Source organism: Lepus europaeus, chromosome 2, assembly GCF_033115175.1.
Source record: "Lepus europaeus isolate LE1 chromosome 2, mLepTim1.pri, whole genome shotgun sequence".
Lineage (NCBI taxonomy): Eukaryota > Metazoa > Chordata > Mammalia > Lagomorpha > Leporidae > Lepus > Lepus europaeus.
In genome coordinates this window covers 8,718,725-8,736,855 of record NC_084828.1, presented here as the reverse complement: position 1 = coordinate 8,736,855, position 18,131 = coordinate 8,718,725, and the positions used below count along the sequence as shown (strand labels likewise).

Sequence of the window (18,131 nt, the reverse complement as noted above, 5' to 3'; positions counted from 1 at the left end):
CCCACGCGCCGTGCCCAGCTCGCGCCCCCCGCGCCCCACGCATGCGCCCTAGCCCTGCAGGGTCCCGAGCTCCCAGTCAGGCTCCCGCAGAGCTGCGCTCTAACCCGGCTCCTCGCGACTGGAGGCGGAAGTGAGGGGGCGGGGCCCCAGAGCTCCGCCCCCGGAAGTGGGCGTGGCCGCAAAAAGCGACCCCCGCAGTTGCCCCGCCGCCTCCCAGTCGGGTTGCGGCGGAGGCCGGTCCTGGCTTTGTAGCTCGCTCAAGATGGCGGCGCAGCCACCCAGCGGGATCCGCCTCAGCGCGGTGAGCAGCCGCAAGGGGTGGAGCGGGCCGTGTCCCAGGAGGGCGGGCAGGCGGGCAAGCGAGGGGGGGCCGGCAGTGGGCGGTGGCGACTCGCGGGCCCCGCGCGGCGGCCGGAGCCGGGGAGGGGGCGGCCATCTCGCTGCCGTCGGCGGGCCGGGCAGGGCCGGGGCGGCGCGGCCGGGCTGCGTTCCGTCGCCCTCCGTGTGGGGTTTCTGTTTTGCTCCCGCGGCTTCGGAGGCGGGCCGGGGCCCCGGCCCCTCCTCCGGCGGCCGCCTCGCAGCTGTCGTCCGAGGGCGCCGCCTCGGCCGCGCGCGCCTGGTGCCCCTGACCCTGCTCTGCCCGCCGGCCGGGCCGGGAGCGGCACTGCGAGCTGGCGGCGGCCCGGGGACCCGGGGGCCCGGGCTGCCCACGGGCCGGGCCGGGCCTTGCCAGGGCGCCTCCTGCAGCCGGCGCCGCCCGGCCGCCGCGCGCTCCGTGCCCGGCTTCGCCTCCGGTCCGGGCCGTCTGGAGCCCTGCGTCCTAAGTCGAGGGGAACGGTCACCCGGTGCGACTCGGAGTCTCCGGTCCTCGGGCTGGGGGCGTGGCTTCCCCACCTGATTGTCCGGAGAAAGTTTTCTGCGCTGTGGGCGCGGTGGGTGTTCATATGCAAAGATGGACCTTCTCGCCGGAGGTCTTGGCTTCGGCCCAGAGAGTGGCCACCCCTGGGTCGTTCAGTTGAACGTCCGAGTGGTAAACGCTGCCCGTTCTGAAATGGTGCATTGTTCTGTGACTTCATTCATTCAGCCCAGCTCTTAGCAACGCCTGGCATTGTGGCCGCTTGCAGTCCGACGCGCGAGCAGTGATACCTGGTGTCACCTGCGTTCCCTACTGCTCAGCTGAGCACTTTCAGCCTCTGTTATTCTTATTTAGTTTACATTTTTTGGGGGGAGGGGTTTCTACTTGCTATGCAAAGCAGGGGACAGAGAGAGAGAGAGATGTCTTGCATTCCTATTTCACTCTGCAAATGCCCACAACAGGCAGGGGCCAGGAACTCAATCCAGGCCTCTCACGGGGGTGTCAGGGTCCCAAGAACTTGAGCCATCACCTGTGCCTCCCAGGATGCATTAGCAGGGAGCTGGACCTGCGCGGAGTAGCCGGGATTGGAGCCAGGCGCTACAGTGCGGGATTCGGATGTGGCAAGCCCCGGCTTAGCTCTGTGCCACAACTCCTGCTCTCCTCCCATGTATGTTTTATTTCCTGGAATGGCCTGCTCAGATCCTTTGTCTGTTTTTCTATTTCCTTTTCCTCGGGAGGGGGAATCTGTTGACTTAGGAGCTCTTTACATGTTCTGGATAGAGGTCCTTTGGTTACATAACTGGTTTATTCACTGGTATAATAGTCTTCAGTAGTTTGAATATGGAGAGCTGCTTTTCCTTGCCATTGGCTTTAAACATTATTTGTCCATTATTCACTCCCCTGTGTGAATCAGGACTGGTGCTGATACTTTACAGTTAGCCTCAGGTATTAGACAGTCTGGCCTCATTTAGTTTAAATCTATTCCCTTTAAACCCTAGCCCCTCCTTCCTCCCCGCTTGGGTCAAGTTCTGGTCCAGAAACCTCTAATGGGGAAAAGGGGCGACTTGGTTTCTTAACTGTTTCTGCTCTCCGATGCTCTTCTTCCTTCCCTGGCCCCTCCCACGCTGGAAGGTCTGTTCTTCCAAGATTGAGATTAGGGGGCTGTGTTGACCTGTGGTCTGTGATGCTGGCATCCTTTATGAGCCCCTACTAATGCACGTGGGAAAGCAGTGGAGGATCCCACAGTACCTAGATCCTTGCCACCCATGTGTGAGACCCAGATGGAGTTCCAGGCTCCTGGTTTCAGCCTGGGCCAGCCTGAGCCAGTCCTCGCCATCATGGCCATTTGGGGAGTAAAGCAGAGCTTGGGAAATTTCTCTGTCTCTGTCACTCTGACTTTCAAATAAATACATAAATATATATTTTTTAAGATTTATTTATTTTAAAGGCAGAATCTCAGAGAGGCAGGGACAGAGAGAGAAAGTGAGGTCTTCCATCCGCTGCTTCACTTCTCCAGTAGCTGCAATGGCTACAGCTGGGCAGATCCAAAACTGGGAGCCTGCAGCTTCTGGGTCTCCCGCACGGGTGCAGGGGCCCAAAGACTTGGGCCATCGTCTGCTTCTTTCCCAGGCCATAGCAGAGAGCTGGATCAGAAGTGGAGCAGGGACCAGCCATGTGGCTTAGCGGGTAAAGCCTCAACCTACAGTGCCGGCATCCCATGTGGGCACTGGTTCGAGTCCTGGCTGTTCCACTTTCGATCTGGCTTTCTGCTATGGCCTGGGAAAGCAGTAGAAGATGGCCCAGGTCCTTGGGCCCCTGCACCTGCGTGGGAGACCCTGAAGAAGCTCCTGGCTCCTGGCTTTGGATTGGCACAGCTCCACCCATTGAGGCCAACTGGGAAGTGAACCAGCAGATAGAAGACCTCTCTCTCTCTCTGCCTCCCCTTCTCTCTCTGTGTAACTCTTTCAAATACATAAATACATCTTTAAAAAAAAAAGTGGAGCAGCTGGGACTGGAACCAGTGCCCATATGGGATGTCTGCACCGCAGGCAGTGGCTTTACCCACTGCCACAGCGCTGGCTCCAATAAGTAAATCCTTTAGTAAAAAGATTGAGAGGAGAAAGAGCAGAGGTGGAGGTCAGCACAGTGTTGAGGGCCCATTATTGTTAGCCACCTGTCTGGGTGTAGCAGCTGAGCGCGTGCTAGATCTTTCCTTTGTAGGTAATGTGGGCCATTTGGAGCCTCACGGACAGAAGTCTGCCATCTGCAGCTTCTGGACAATGCTCCACTGCCTGTTTGCTTCTGCTGGAGGCAAAAGTTGGCACACTACAGCTCGTGGGCCTAATCCAGCCTAGCACCTGTTTTTGTATGGCCTGTGAGCTAAAAATGATTTATTTATGCATTCATAAATGGTTGGGAAGAAGTCAAAGAATCTTTCATGACATGAAAATTATATGAATACAAACTTCAGTCTCCAGAAAGTTTTATTGGAACATAGCCATGGACAATTCATAGCTCGGAAATGCTTGTATTAGGAAGAGGCCTAAAATTTATAATCTTATGCATTTATCAAAAGCCATAGAACTTAAGGCACAAAAGGTGAACCTTAATGTATTCAGGTTTTAAAGTGTGTTCTAGGAGGTTGAGAGATCCCAGATGAAATGCAGAGTGACAACAGCTTTTCCAAATGTTTGCTCCTCCCACCCCCGTATTTCTCAGTAAAATGCTTATACCATTTTTTATTGTGGATTTTTTTCTTCCAGAAATCCAGATTTCCACTCCATCTTGTCCTTCCCGTAGTTCTGTCACTGTTTTGGGTTCAGTTAGCATGTGGCTTGTTGTTACCCGTACCTTGAGTCATGAATGAGGCACCCGCTGTACCAGGATTTCGTTGTCTTGCCTATACAGTGTTCTGTTTTCCCTGAGGTTAATAATTGGTTTATGTTTTGTTTGCTTACTTTTCCTCAGTACTGGTCACTGGTTCATCCAGGCTGTCAGAGAACTGGAAGATCTTTTCCAGATGGGTTTAGACACACCCAGTATCTTGGCACAGATGGGTTTAGACACACCCAGTATCTTGGCAATAGGGAGTTAGTCGGGAGCCATTGGGTTGCTTGTGATTTGGTGGCTTCCCTATCCTATTTCTGTGGAAATTTCTCCCCCCTTTTGTGTGTCCCTCTGAGTGGAAATAGCTGTCGGTTCTTGTCTTCCTGGAAGAAAGGAATTTGGGACATGAGACAAAGTAGTGGTAAACAAGGTAGCAAGGCTTAGTGCATCCTTCAGAACATTCGGACTGGGCTCAGCGAGAATACACCTGCCAGGCCAGGCGAGCACAGGGGAGCGCTGAGCGTGGTCTAGATCAGAGGGAACGGGCTCTAGTTCTCCCTGCCCTTTCTCCTTCCTTCACCCTCTTCTGGACACAGGGCTTCCGGGGTGTGAGATAGATGAAAATTCCTACGACAGTTTTATTACTCAGTGCTGTTAGACTCGGTAACCTGCTTGCTGCTGGCCAGAGAGGATTCTCCTTGGGCATTTTCCTTGGAGGAAGGCTGGTATCACCTATAAATACGAGGTTCTTGCTGTGTGGGGAGGATTTTGTAGTGTGAACGCTGGGCTGTCTGGGAAGTGGCCACGTTGCTTTCTGCAGGTTTGTTTTCCTTAGGCCCCTTTCACACACATGGGCTCATTTATGTCTTCCTACCTGATCATATCCCCGTCCCACATTTTGCTCGTTTGGACTCCCTTGGTAGGCACATTAGCTTAGTAACTTGACGGTAGGGCTCTGGTCCCCTCCCTCCTGGGTTCAAATCCTGACTAAAAACTGGATGTGTGACCGTGGACAAGTCACTTAGCCTCGTTATGCCTGAGTTTTGAGGCTGAGTGATGCAGATAATCTTAGGCACCTCAGAGGATTGTTTGAAAAATTCAATGAGCAAATACCCAGGGAGGGCCTGTTCAGGCCCCCAGTGGTGTTTGCTGTTTCTGTTGCTGTCAGTGGTGGAGCACGTCCACCCTGCCGAAAGCAGATGGAGCTTCCTGAGTACTGGATGCAGGAGAGGAAGATGTTTTTATGTTACTTCTTGAAAATGGTGTTTTTCTACTGTTGTCATTTCCTCTCCCCACTCCTCACCCACCAGAATTTTATTTATTTATTAATTTGAAAGGCAGAGTGACACATCTTCCGTCCTCAAGTGGCCAGAGGTGAGGGTGCCCCAGTGGAGCCAGGAGCTGAGAACTCCATCTCGCTCTTGCACATGGGTGGCAGGGGCCATCTTCTGCTGCCCCAAGCTCCTTAGCAGGGCACCGGATCAGAAGTGGAGCAGCTGGGCCTGGAGATGGAGCTGAAGTAGCACTGGCCCCCTTAGAATTTGACTTCCAAATTAGAAATTAATTTTTCTTAAGAATTTTAAAGATGTTCTTTATTGTTTAATAAAGTCAATGCATGGCCGGCGCCGTGGCTTAGCAGGCTAATCCTCCGCCTTGCGGCGCTGGCACACCGGGTTCTAGTCCCGGTTGGAGCGCCGGATTCTGTCCCGGTTGCCCCTCTTCCAGGCCAGCTCTCTGCTGTGGCCCGGGAGTGCAGTGGAGGATGGCCCAAGTCCTTGGGTCCTGCACCCACATGGGAGACCAGGAGAAGCACCTGGCTCCTGGCTTCGGATCAGTGCGATGCGCCGGCCGCAGTGGCCATTGGAGGGTGAACCAATGGCAAAAAGGAAGACCTTTCTCTCTGTCTCTCTCCTATCCACTCTGCCTGTCCAAAAAAAAAAAAAAGTCAATGCATTGTACTGGGCACTTAACATAGACATTTAAGTCCTTCAGATATGGAAATTTTTTTTTTTACAAATTTCCTTCCGTTTCTCTGTTCTCTTTTGTTTCCTGTTTTCTTCTTTCTTCCTTTCTTAGATTTCCTCCACTTTTTCTTAGATTTTTATTTGTATGCATGGTCTCATTCTCTAACTTTTTAAAATCTCCTTGGACAAAATGTTGGGTCTTACATTGGTTAAGTATATTACCATAATATTTTTTGAAGTTGTGTTTTCCTCACAGTGTTGTCTGTGTTTGGTTTCTGATTTGAGACGTCCTCAGCTGTGTAGAGATGGCTAGCCTTCTGCTTACAGACTCCACCAGTGTCTGGCAGCTGTTTGAGAGCCCTGAGGGCTTTGCTGATGGATAATCAGTGAGGAAGGAGCTATGTCATTGCGTCACATTGTGCAGTCTGCTGACTTGTTGGTTTGCTTGGTTTGGTTATTTGTGTGGTAAAATGCACAACAAGACATTGGCCATCTTAACTATTTTCAAGTGCTCAGTACTGTTGAGTTCATTCACACTGTGTTGTGCAACCAGTCTCGAGCTCTTCCACCTGCAAAACCAAAACTCCTCTGTCCTCCCTCTCTCAGCCCCTGGCGAATGCTCTTCTACTTTCTGTCGATTTGACGGCTGTGGGTTCCTCCTAGCGATGGAATGGTAAAAGGGGTCTACAAAAAATTCATGGAAAATGAATACTATGAAAAGACTTATGCATGCATGGATCTCAAATTTTTTTTTATCGAAATAATCTTTTTTTCTTCTGTGAACTGGCGCTTCAAGCCAAGGCTTTAACCCACTGCGCTAGAGCGCTGGCCCCATCTATGAACCTTTTGAAGCATTCTGGTACAGTCTCTGCCTTTTTGTGACTGGCTTATTTCAGTTACCTAAATGTATTCAGAATTCATCCTATTGTGGCATGTTTTAGAATTTCTTTCCTTGTTGAAGGTTGAATAATCCATTCTATGTCTAAAGCTATGATATAGTAAGAAATGTGTATTTGTTCTTGGTCCTGAAACCCTTAGAATTTCCTGCGTGATAAGGGGGAGAGGAGCATCTTTTGTTGTTTATCAAGAGCCCATTTTCAACCTGACCTTTGCTTTTTAATTTGAAAGGCTGAGAGCACTGCCCCACCTGCTGATGCACTCCCCAAATGCCTGCAACAGCCAGGGGCTGGGCCAGGCTGAAGCCAGGGACTGGGAACTCAGTCTGAATGCCCCTTTTGGGTAACAGGTACCCAGCCTCCTGAGCCATCGATGCCTGCTGCCTCCTGCCTCCCAGGGTGTGCACGAGCAGGAAGCTGGAGCAGGAGTAGAATTGGGACTCAAACCCAGGCACTTGGACTTGGGATGTGGGTGTCCCAGGCAGATCATGGTAGCTTCTTGTACAGCTTCATGATGGAGGTTGGTTGCCAGAGACACCAATTATATAATCTAGCAGGTTGGAAATTTCGGCTTTAACCTCTTCCTCTCACCTCCAGGAAGGTGAGGAAGACTGAAGATTGAGCCCAGTCACCATCAGCCAATGATTAATCAACCAGGCCTTCATAGTGGAGCCTCTATACAAATCCTGAATGATGGGGTTCACAAGAGATTTGGGATTGGAGAATTCATGAGGGTGCTAGGAGGGTGGTGTAGCCGTAGAGAGCGTGGAAGCTCCAGGCCCCTTCCCCACAACTTGCCCTGTTGAACCTCTGCATCTAGCTGTTTATCAGTATCCTTTGTGATATCCTGAAGAGTAGGCCAGCAGACCTAAACACCTAAACAAATGTTTCCTTGAGTTTAGTGAGCCGTTGTAGTGAATTACAAAACGTGAGGAGGGAATTGTGTGAACCTCCAGTTTGTAGTTGGTTTGTCAGGGGTACTGGAGGCCTGGACTTGAAATTGGCATCAGAAGTGGGGGCATTCTTTTTTATTTTTCAGAGATTTATGTATTTATTCAAACAGGAGAATGATGGGGAGGGGGGAGAGAGAAAGAGAATGAATATCTTCTATTTGCTAGGATACTCCCCAAATGTCTGCAGCAGCTGGGACTGGAACAGGCCAAAGCCAGGAGCCAGGATCTCCATTTGGGTCTCCCATGTGGATGGCAGGGGCCCAATTACTTGAGCCATCTTCTGGTGCTTTCCCAGATACATTAGCAGGGAGTAGCAGGGAGCCGGATGGGAAGGAGAGTACCCCGACCCCGCATTGCAGATGGGGGCTAAAGCTTGCTGTATCACAACTGCTGTTCCCAGAATTGGGGTATTCTTATGGGACTGAGACCTTGGCTTAGGAGTCTGAACTAATTCCAGGGACTGTTAAAATGGAATTGAATCATTGGATACTTGCTGGCATCCAAAGAGAATTGGTTGTTGGTACAGAAACAATAATTCTGGGACCAGCGTTACAGCGTAGCAGGTGAAGCAGCGACCCGTGATGCTAGTTTCCCATATAGGCGCTGGTTTGATCCCCTGCTGCTACACTTCCTGTTTAATTTTTTGAGGCGCTGCTGCACAGTTTTCCATAGCAGCTTCACTATTTTACATTCCTTCCAACTTGTCAACTTAGATAACAACAGATTGGCTCTCTGAAATGGTTAATCAGGAATAGCAGCGCACTGCCATAGGAAATCATGTGCCATAGTGCACACGGACAAGTTCGAGGAGGCAGAGCCAGACCAGGGCTGTAAAGGCAGAATAAGGGGTAGTTGGCATTTGGCCTAGCAGTTCAGATGTCTGCGTCCCTCATGAATTTGGTACTTGGCTCCAACTCCTGACTCCAGTTTATTGCTAATCCAGTCCTTGGAAGGCAGCTGTGATGGCTCAAATAGTTAGGTTCCCACCAATCATATGGGAGATCTGGATTGAGTTTCTGGCTCCCAGATTCATCCTGGCCCAGTCCTGGCTATTACAGGTGTTTGGGGAGTGGACCAGTGGATGAGAGCTGTCCCTTTCTCTCTGTCTCTGGCTATCTGCCTCTCAAATTAAAAAAAAAAAAAAAAAAATTAAAGGAGTAAAACAAGGAGGATTACGTAAATTGTGGGTGATAGCAACCCAAGGTCAGGCAGTTCCTGGGCAGATGTCCTCATGGAATACTTTTTTGTGTGCAAAATTGTGGTGGCCCTTGTCAAAGGCTGTAGTTCTGGCAGTCTTCTGTGATAGTGAGGCCCTTCCACTCATGGCTTTCCCTGGTTCCATTTCATCACAGATGATTCCCTTTTTGATACTGACAGCTTTCACCCCACAAAGCCCAAGAGTTCCAGTTTTTCTACATCCTTGCCAATGCTTGTTATTTTGTGTTTTATTATTTTTTAAAGATTTATTTATTTACTTGAAAGGTAGACTTATGAGATGGAGGGAGGGAAGTAGAGATCTTCTATCTGCATGTGGGTGCAGAGGCCCAAGCACTTGGGCCATCTTCTGCGGTTTTCCCATGCACATTAGCAGGGAGCTGAATGGGAAGTGGAGCAATCCTGTCGTGAACTGGCGCCCATGTACAATCCAATGCCTGTGTCATAGGCGGCGGTTTTGTTTTTGACAGTAGTCAATGAGTCAGTTGTTATCTCCTCATGGTTTGATTTGTATTTTCCTGATGATAAGTGGTGTCGGACATCTTTTCATGTGCTTGTGGCTATTTGTATAGTTTCTTCGAAAAATGCCTACTTAAGACCTTTGCCCCCCCTTTTTTTTTAAGATTTATTTTACTTGAAAGTCAGAGTTACAGAGAGGCAGAGACAGAGAGAGAGAAGTCTTCCATCCACTGGTTCACTCCCCAAATGGCTGCAATGGCTGGAGCTGGGCCGATCAGAAGTCAGGAGACAGGAGCCTCCTCTGGGTGCAGGGTGCAGGGGCCCTAGGACCTGGGCCATCTTCTGCTGCTTTCCCGGGTCATAGCTGAGAGCTGGATTGGAAGTGGAGCAGCCGGGACTCAAACCAGTGCCCACAGGGGATGCTGGCACTGCAGGCAGCAGCTTTACCCGCTATGCCACAGCGCCAGTCCCCTGGTCTTCTTTTTAATATGGTTGTTTTGTTTTTAGTTGTTGAAGAAATTCTTTATATATTCTAGATGTTAGCCACATATCAGATTTTTTAAAGGTTAATTTTATTTCTTTGAAGGGCAAAGTGAGAGCTCTTCCATCCAATGATTTGCTCCCCAAATACCTGCAACAGCCAGGGCTGTGCCAGATCTAAGCCAGGAGCCAGGAACTCCATCCAGATCTCCCACATAGGTAGCCAGAACCCAAAGATTTCACCCATCACCTGCTGGATTGGAAGCAGCAGCATTCGAATGTAAGATATGGGAGTGTAAGTGGTAGTACCCTTCTCTGCCTCAGAGCCCACCCCAGCAGATACTCAATTTGCAAATATTTTCTCCCATTCTCTAGGTTCCCTTTTCATTTTGCTGATTGTGTCCTGTGATGTGGGCTTTTAATTTTTATTTATTTATTTATTTTGCTTATTTGAAAGGCAGTGAAACAGATCTGCTGGTTCATTCTCTAAGTCCCTGCAATAGCTGGGGGCTGGGACTGGGGCCAGGAACTTAATCCAGGTCTCCATGTGGGTGGTAGGGACTCAAGCATGTGAGCCATCACCTGCTGTCTCCTAGGTGAACATTACAAGAAGGCTAAAATTGAGAGTGGAGCCGGGTTCAAATGCCGCCACTCCTAGTATGAGGCGGGTATCCCAAGCAGTGGCTTAATAACCACAATGCCAGTTACTTGTCCATGATCATGGTACAGATTTTCATTGTTGTTATTCTTTTTTTAAGATTTACTTATTTTTACTTGAAAGGCAGAGTCATAAAGAGAGAGGGAGCAACAGGGAGAGATCTTCCATCTGCTGGTTCATTCCTCAAATGCCCTCTATGGCTGGGGCTGGGCATGGCAAAAGCCAGGAACTTAGAACACCATTCAGGTCTCCCACGTGGTTGCAAGGGACCAAGCACTTGGTCCACCTTCCATTGCTTTCCCAGGTGCATTGGCAGGGAGCTGGATCAGAAGTGGAGCAGCCAGGACTTTGAACTGGTGCTCATGGGATACTGGCAACACTGCCAGCAGCTTAACCTGCTGTACTGATGGAGTTTTTCTTTTTTAAAGATTTATTATTTATTTGAAAGAGTTATACACAGAGAGAAGGAGAGGCAGAGAGAGAGAGACAGAGAGAGACAGAGGTCCTCCATCCGATGGGTCACTCCCCAAATGGCCGCAACAGCCGGAGCTGCACCAATCTGAAGCCAGGAGACAGAAGCTTCTTATGGGTCTCCCATGTGGGTGTAGGGTCCCAAGGACTTGGGCCATCTTCTACTGTTTTCCCAGGCCAGCAGAGCGCTGGATTGGAAGTGGAGCAGCCAGGACTTAAACCAGCACCCATATAGCATGCCAGCACCGCAGGTGGCAGCTTTACCCACTATGCTACAGTGCCGGCCCCCATGATAGAGTTTTAAACTGACATGGTCTACTTTATATTCACTTTTATTGTATCCAAAATATCATCTTCTGATCTGATGGCATGAAGCTTTTCTCATTTTCCTCTGTTTTACAGTTTTTTTTTCCAGTTTAATTTTTACTAAATACTGTGTAACATTCTGTATATTGCGTAATACATTGCACCTTCTAGCAGCGGTAGATGACCATAACCATAACTGAGTTTTTTTTTCATCAATCAGGAAAATGTTTCCTTAATCAGTGTTCTCTAAACACTTTGTCACACAATGATGATTTTTAAAAATATTTTTTAAAAATTTATTTTATTTATTTGAAAGAGTTACAGAGAGAGAGGTAGAGACAGAGAGGTCTTCTATCCGATGGTTCACTCCCCAGATGGCTGCAATGGCTGGAGCTGCGCCAGTCCGAAGCCAGTAGCCAGGAACTTCTTCTGGGTCTCCCACCTGGGTGCAGGGGCCCAAGGACTTGCTTTCTCAGGCCATAGCAGAGAGCTGGATCAAAGAGGAGCAGCTGGGACTTAGAACCGGAGCCCATGTGGGATGCCAGTGCTTCAGGCCAGGGCTTTAACCCATTGCGCGGCAGTGCTACCCCACACGATGATGATTAACTCCAGGGACACACATAGCTCTTTCCATCAAATGCCACTGTTAATGAAAATGGGCAGCTTTTTTTTCTTGCACCCATTAATGAACTTGTGAATGTGTACAGTGGCTACCCTGGGGATAACCAGGCCCACCGCCGTGATGGTGGCTACCTGAGCCGAAACCCTCCTTTAGTCCCCTTAAAGGTGACCAGGAACTGAAAAGTGGGGCCATGCCAGGTACTTCAGAGGAAGCGTCAGTCAGCTGGGGCTCAAGAATGGCTCAGGTTTCTTCCCAGCTTTAGCTCTACGTTTACATGCTTGATCAATTTTGAGTTAGTTCTTGTTTGTTTCTTAAGGTGGAGGTCCAGTTTGGCCCTTTTGCAGATGGCTGCTTGTTAAAAACACGCCCTCCCCACATTCAGTGATCTTGGCACTCTTGTGAAAAATCACTTTACCGTGCACGCAAGAGTTATGCATAGCCTCTGCCTACTGACTTGCTTTTAACCCCTCTGTCTCCAGTTGTCCCTGGAGTCCACGGCCTGCGATCATCAGTTTCCTCAGAGGACAGGTCTCCAGACTTTATGGGATTGCTCAATTTCAAGGCTGCTTGGCATGAAAGGAGGGTCTGGGGAATCTATTCTGTGTTCTTTTGAAGACTTTGAACCTATCTTATTTAAATCCGAGTTCTGTCAAGGATCCCGGCTTGGTTCTTGTTTGGCTTTCCATCACCTTTTTTTTTTTCCAGTCACCTTAAGACTGGATTTAGGCCGGCGCTGTGGCTCAATAGGCTAATCCTCCGCCTGTGGCGCCAGCACACCGGTTCTAGTCCCGGTCAGGACGCCGGATTCTGTTCCGGTTGCTGCTCTTCCAGTCCAGCTCTCTGCTGTGGCCCGGGAGTGCAGAGGACGATGGCCCAAGTGCTTGGGCCCTGCACCCGCATGGGAGACCAGGAGAAGCACCTGGCTCCTGGCTTCGGATCAGCGCGGTGCACTGGCCGCAGCGCGCCAGCCGCAGTGGCCATTGGAGAGTGAACCAATGGAAAAAAGGACGACCTTTCTCTCTGTCTCTGTCTCTCTCACTGTCCACTCTGCCTGTCAAAAAAAAAAAGACTGGATTTAATTAATTCCTTCCAGGCTATTACGTCAGGTATCACTAATGATTTTATTTATTTATTTGGGGGGTAGAGTTATAGACAGAGAGAGGAAAAGAGAGAGAAAGGTCTTCAATCAGCTGGTTCACTCCCCAAATGGCCACAACAGCTAGAGCTGGGCCAATCTGAAGCCAGGAGCCAGGAGCTTCTTCCAGGTCTCACATGTGGGTGCAGGGGCCCAGGGACTTGGAACATCTTCCACTGCTTTTCCAGAACATAGGCAGAGAACTGGATCAGAAGAGGAGCAACTGGGACTCAAACCGGTGCCCATATGGGATGCTGGTGCCACAGGCAGAGGCTTAGCCTACTGTACACGGTGCCGGCTCTGGTTTATGACTTTTTTAAAAAATTAATTAATTTATTTATTTGAAAGTTAGAGTTACATAGAGAAGGAGAGGCAGAGAGAGAGAGGTTTTCCATCCACTGGTTCATTCCCCAATTGGCCGCAACAGCCAAAGCTGCACCAATCAGGAGCCAAGAGCTTCTTCCAGGTCGTCCATGTCGGTGCAGGGGCCCAAGGACTTGAGCCATCTTCTACTGCTTTCCCAGGCCATAGCAGAGAGCTCGATTGGAAGTGGAGCAGCCGGCACTCGAACTGGCGCCCATATGGGATGCCGGCACTGCAGACAGAAGCTTTACCTGCTACACCACAGCGCTGGCCCTGGTTTATGACTTTTTAATTTTCATTTTGGAGAGTTTTAGGCGAGACCAGAAGTAAACAGTCCAAACATTTAAGCTTCCATGTTTTAAAAGTTTTATATGTAAATTTAAAAGTTTTGTGACTCATTGCTGATTCTAAAAGTTCTGTTGATTCTTTAAGAATCTATTTCAACTCTATAGTCTTGCATTCATTTGTGTTTGTTAAATTGTTATTTTTAGAAAACATCTATTTCTATTTGAAAGTCAGAATTGCAGAGAGAGAGAGAGGGAGGGAGAGATTGAGATCTTCCATCCCTGGCTCACTCCCCAGATGGCCACAGTAGGCCAGGCTGAAGCCAGGAGCCCAAAGCTTCTTCCGGGTCTCCCATGTGGGTACAGGATTTGGGTCATCTTCTGCCTTCCCAGGCACATTAGCGTGGAGCTGGATGGGAAGTGGAGCAGCCGAGACTCCAACTGGTGCCCATAGGGGATGCTGGTGCTCTAGACAGCAGCTTAACCCGTTGCACCTTAGCACCGCCTCTGTAAATTATTTTAAAATGTTACTTTAAGTGTGTTTTACAGGGTGGTGGTCGATGTTCTCCAGGAGTAGTCTCTAAAACTACTACATATGGTCTGCTAATATTTTCTCTTGGTGGATTATTTCTTTAAATGTTTGATTATTTTGGATTGTATACTCAAATATTTCCCAAATAATTACTTAAGGGAATCCTGTGCTGTCTGGTTGAGGCTGTCTGATTCTTTTTACACTTTTTCATGTTATAGTTTCTTTGGGATTTGGGAGGACAGGATGGGAACCTAGAATCCAAACTGAAACAGATATGATTCCTGTTAGGCAGATTTTCCCTAGCCAAAGTGTAGTCTACTCTTGTATTGGAGTGGAGGACTTGTTACTTCCAGTCAAATACCTGCTTCTCTTCTGCTGAATCTTCTCTCCCTGAGTCACATTAAAACCAAGATCTTTGTATATCCAGTTAAGTACCCCTACTCTAAACCCTACTCTAAATTCTCATTTTCAAATTGTATTTTGGTTTTAGTTCCTTTACCTGAGGCCCTCACATATTTCCTTGTCTTTATATGAACTCATACTTACAATGCTTACTTGTTCCAGGCATGCTTGTGAACACTTAAAAATATTGTCTTGTAATTTTCTTAGCAACCTATTGAGCGGATGCTGTCAGTCATCCTCAGTTAGAGATGGCAAAACCTGAGGCAGGCACAGAGGGTAGGCCCTTGGCCAGGCTCACACATCAGTTCACCTGCTCCGTGCTCTGCTCTAGCGGGTGCCTCGTCTGTTCAAGAGTAGTTTCTCTTTCTGGCTAAGGTCATGTTCTAAAGAGTGAGGTTAAGGATGGTTAAAGATAATTGCTTATGTTTAAATAACCAAAAAGCCACCCTTTAGCATTTGTTGTTGTTTCTTACTGATGCCCTTTTCAATTTGCTCTCAGGGAAATGTTACACCGAGATTGTGTGCCTTGTCGGTTTGGCATCAGCGTAGGGGCTGAAGTCATTCAGTGAGTAGTGGGCGTTTGCATCACCACATTGTACCTTACATCTAAATTATGGCTGTCACAGCGTGGACCAAAACACCCCATTTCTAGCTCCAGACTTCACCCCTAACAAATACATAAAATGCAGCAGAGACAGAGCTGTAGGATTTGTGGTGGTGACAAGTCATCTTCTCTTCTGGTAGCCAGAGGTTTTACACTCCATGGCTTGCTCTATAGTAAGACGTAGAATGCGCAAGGAATGTGCCATTTTATAAACAGAGATCGTGCAAGGGGCGGCAGTGGGGCAGGGAGATCTTTCTGATTGGGACTGCTGGCATTTTATCAGGTAGATGCTACATTTGAGAAAAAGCTTATTGTGCAGGATGAAGATCTAGAAATTGATTTTTCATTTAAAACTGATGTATGCTTTAGGATGACTGAGTTACGTATCCTTATTTTGTGAATGTGTTACGCTGTATTATCCAATGCATGGCATAGAAAGTGAGAATCCCATGTACTTTAAATTGAAGGACAGCCTTCTGTAAGACACCGTTTATCACATGTGTAATACGTGAACCTGGTGATAAACAGAGTTGAGGACTAAACAGCACATGTGGGGAAGCAGAGGAAAAGAAGACCTGTCCTGGCCCCTGTTGGCAGCAGCTGAGCTTTATAAATGCAGTTGCCTTCATTGATAATCTAATCTGTTTCAAGTCTCATCCCCCCCCCCTTTTTTTTTTTAAGATTTATTTTATTTATTTGAAAGAGTTACAGAGAGAGGTAGAGACAGAGAGGTCTTCCATCTGCTCCTTCACTCCCCAGATGGCCAAAACGGCTGGAGCTGTGCTGATATGGAGCCAGGAGCTTCCTCCGGGTCTCCTATGTGGGTGCCAGGGGCCCAAGGACTTTGAGCCATCTTCCCTGCTTTCCCAGGCCATAGCAAAGAGCTGGATTGGAAGAGGAGCAGCCAGGACTAGAACCGGTGCCCATATAGGATGCCAGTGCTTCAGGCCAGGGCTTTAACCTGCTACGCCACAGAGCCGGCCCCTCAAGCCTCATCCTTTTAAAACCATGTATATACTATACATTTGATGTCTGCAGTCATCAGGAATTTGGAGTGTTCCCTATGATATGATTGATTGGCATATTCTTTTAGACTGTTGTGAGAAAAATCGGAGATAAGACTCTAGCAAGATGGTTTGTTACATGGAAACTATTACTTGTTGCTGTTCAGAGTCTTCAGGTGCATACCATGACACTGCCCTGCATGTTCAACTGTAGCGAGCTTTGAGTAAGTGCTGTAATCAAGTTGAGACGTCAAATACTGACTCTCGAAGAGACACCAGAAAAGCCTGCTGACCAAGCAAAGTTAAACTGATTAGACCTAATACACTAAGGAGAAAACGCCCCCTAGACAAGATTGTGGCTCAAAGTGCGCAGATTAGAAAATGCTGTTTCTGGGATTCTAGGGCCTTGGCAGGATCATTTTAAGATGGTTTTTGAAAAGAGTCTTAATGTATGAGCTATCTAGTTGGTTCTCAGCCATATTTTCCAGAAATCATTTAGGTTTTATCTTCCAGATATACCTTGCAACCACTAGCTAAGTCATTTTTGTTTGGTTTCAGTGTTGTTTTTCATGGGAACAAAAGATTATATTAGTTTCTGTTCTCAAAAGTAAGCCTCAAATTAACTTATTTGAATCTTTATTTTGTTTTAGCTTTGTCCGAAGTTTTTACATACAAACTCTACTAGTCACACTTGGCCATTCAGTGCAGTTGCTGAATTAATAGGTATGTAAACTGACATTTCATGATCTGTGGTTTGTGATTATAGTTTTAAAGCTATTTATTGAAAAATAATATACAAATGCACTTTAAAAATGTATCTTTAATGATAATACTATGGCCGGCACCACCGCTCAATAGACTAATCCTCCACCTGCGGCGCCGGCACACTGGGTTCTAGTCCCAGTTGGGGTGCCGGATTCTGTCCCAGTTGCCCCTCTTCCAGTCCAGCTCTCTACTGTGGCCCGGGAGTGCAGTGGAGGATGGCCCAAGTCTTTGGGCCCTGCACCCGCATGGGAGACCAGGATAAGCACCTGGCTCCTGGCTTTGGATCAGCGAGATGCGCCGGCCGCAGCGGCCACTGGGGGGTGAACCAACGGCAAAGGAAGACCTTTCTCTCTGTCTCTGTCTCTCTCACTGTCCACTCTGCCTGTCAAAAAAAAAAAAAAAAAAGGTAATACTAGTGGTAAAGGTGACCTGCCATAAAAGCTATTAAGGCTTATATTATTAAATTCTCAACCTTCTCCCATAAGTTATCCAAGTATTTCATAATATTTAGGATTTAATTTGCTATGATCATAAATGATATTGAAAGTATTTTTATTCTGGTTATAAAAGTAAAAAATAAGAATTACATTTAGTGAAAAAGTTTGAGTAACATACAGAATGGATTAATTTTTCTGGTGTTAGAAGTGTTAATTTTGTATTTTACTTATAGTAAGTTATTTCTCCAGCCAATGGGATGATCAAGGTCGTGTTATATTGAATATTGTTCTTTAAATTTATTTGAGAGAGCTCCTGCCTGCTGATTCACTCTCAAATGCCTGCAACAGCCAGGGCTGGGCCAGACTCAAGGTTGAGTGACAGAGTGGGAGAGAGAGAGAGAATCTTCCATCCCCTGGCTCACTCCCCAAATGCCTGTAATAGTCAGGTTGGGCCAGGCTGAAGCCAGGAGCCAAGAACTCCATCTAGGCCTCCCACTTGGGAAGCAGGGACTCGAGTACTTGAACCATCATCTGCCCCTTTGAGAGTGCGCATTTGCAGAGAGCTGGACTGGAAGTAGAAGAGCCAGGACTGGAATAGGCACTCCAGTATGGGATGTGTTGTCCTGAGCAGTGGCCCAGTCTGCTATGACATGACACCTGCCCTTATTTTATGTTTTTAAATGTATCCTTCATACTTGCCTATTCTATTGCTACTCTAGCCAGTACGGTAGACGGGATGTTAAAGGGATGAGTTTACAGACACAGAATTGTAAAGCTCTCAAGAAACTTCAGTGAAACTCAAGGGCCACCATTTGAAATTTGTTTAGCAGTCTTATCTTCTGTCTGTGCATATTGCTTAGTAGAAAATGATGGTACCTTCCCTTTATTGAATGACAGTT

The 18,131-nt window shown here is 47.9% G+C and overlaps 1 protein-coding gene across 4 annotated transcripts in view; it reads left to right on the top strand.

The window, feature by feature from the left end:
• Window positions 1–202: 202 nt before the first annotated feature.
• The window catches only part of MORC3 (MORC family CW-type zinc finger 3), a 58,747-nt gene continuing 40,818 nt past the window's right edge, over window positions 203–18,131 (top strand). For 3 of the 4 annotated variants that reach the window (XM_062205286.1, XM_062205268.1, XM_062205259.1), the window contains exons 1-2: window positions 203–301; window positions 16,681–16,753. In XM_062205286.1, coding sequence (XP_062061270.1) covers window positions 263–301; window positions 16,681–16,753 — 112 coding nt within the window. In that variant the 5' untranslated portion in view covers window positions 203–262. The remainder of the gene's footprint in view (window positions 302–16,680; window positions 16,754–18,131) is intronic. The other variant, XM_062205277.1, reaches the window with a different exon arrangement.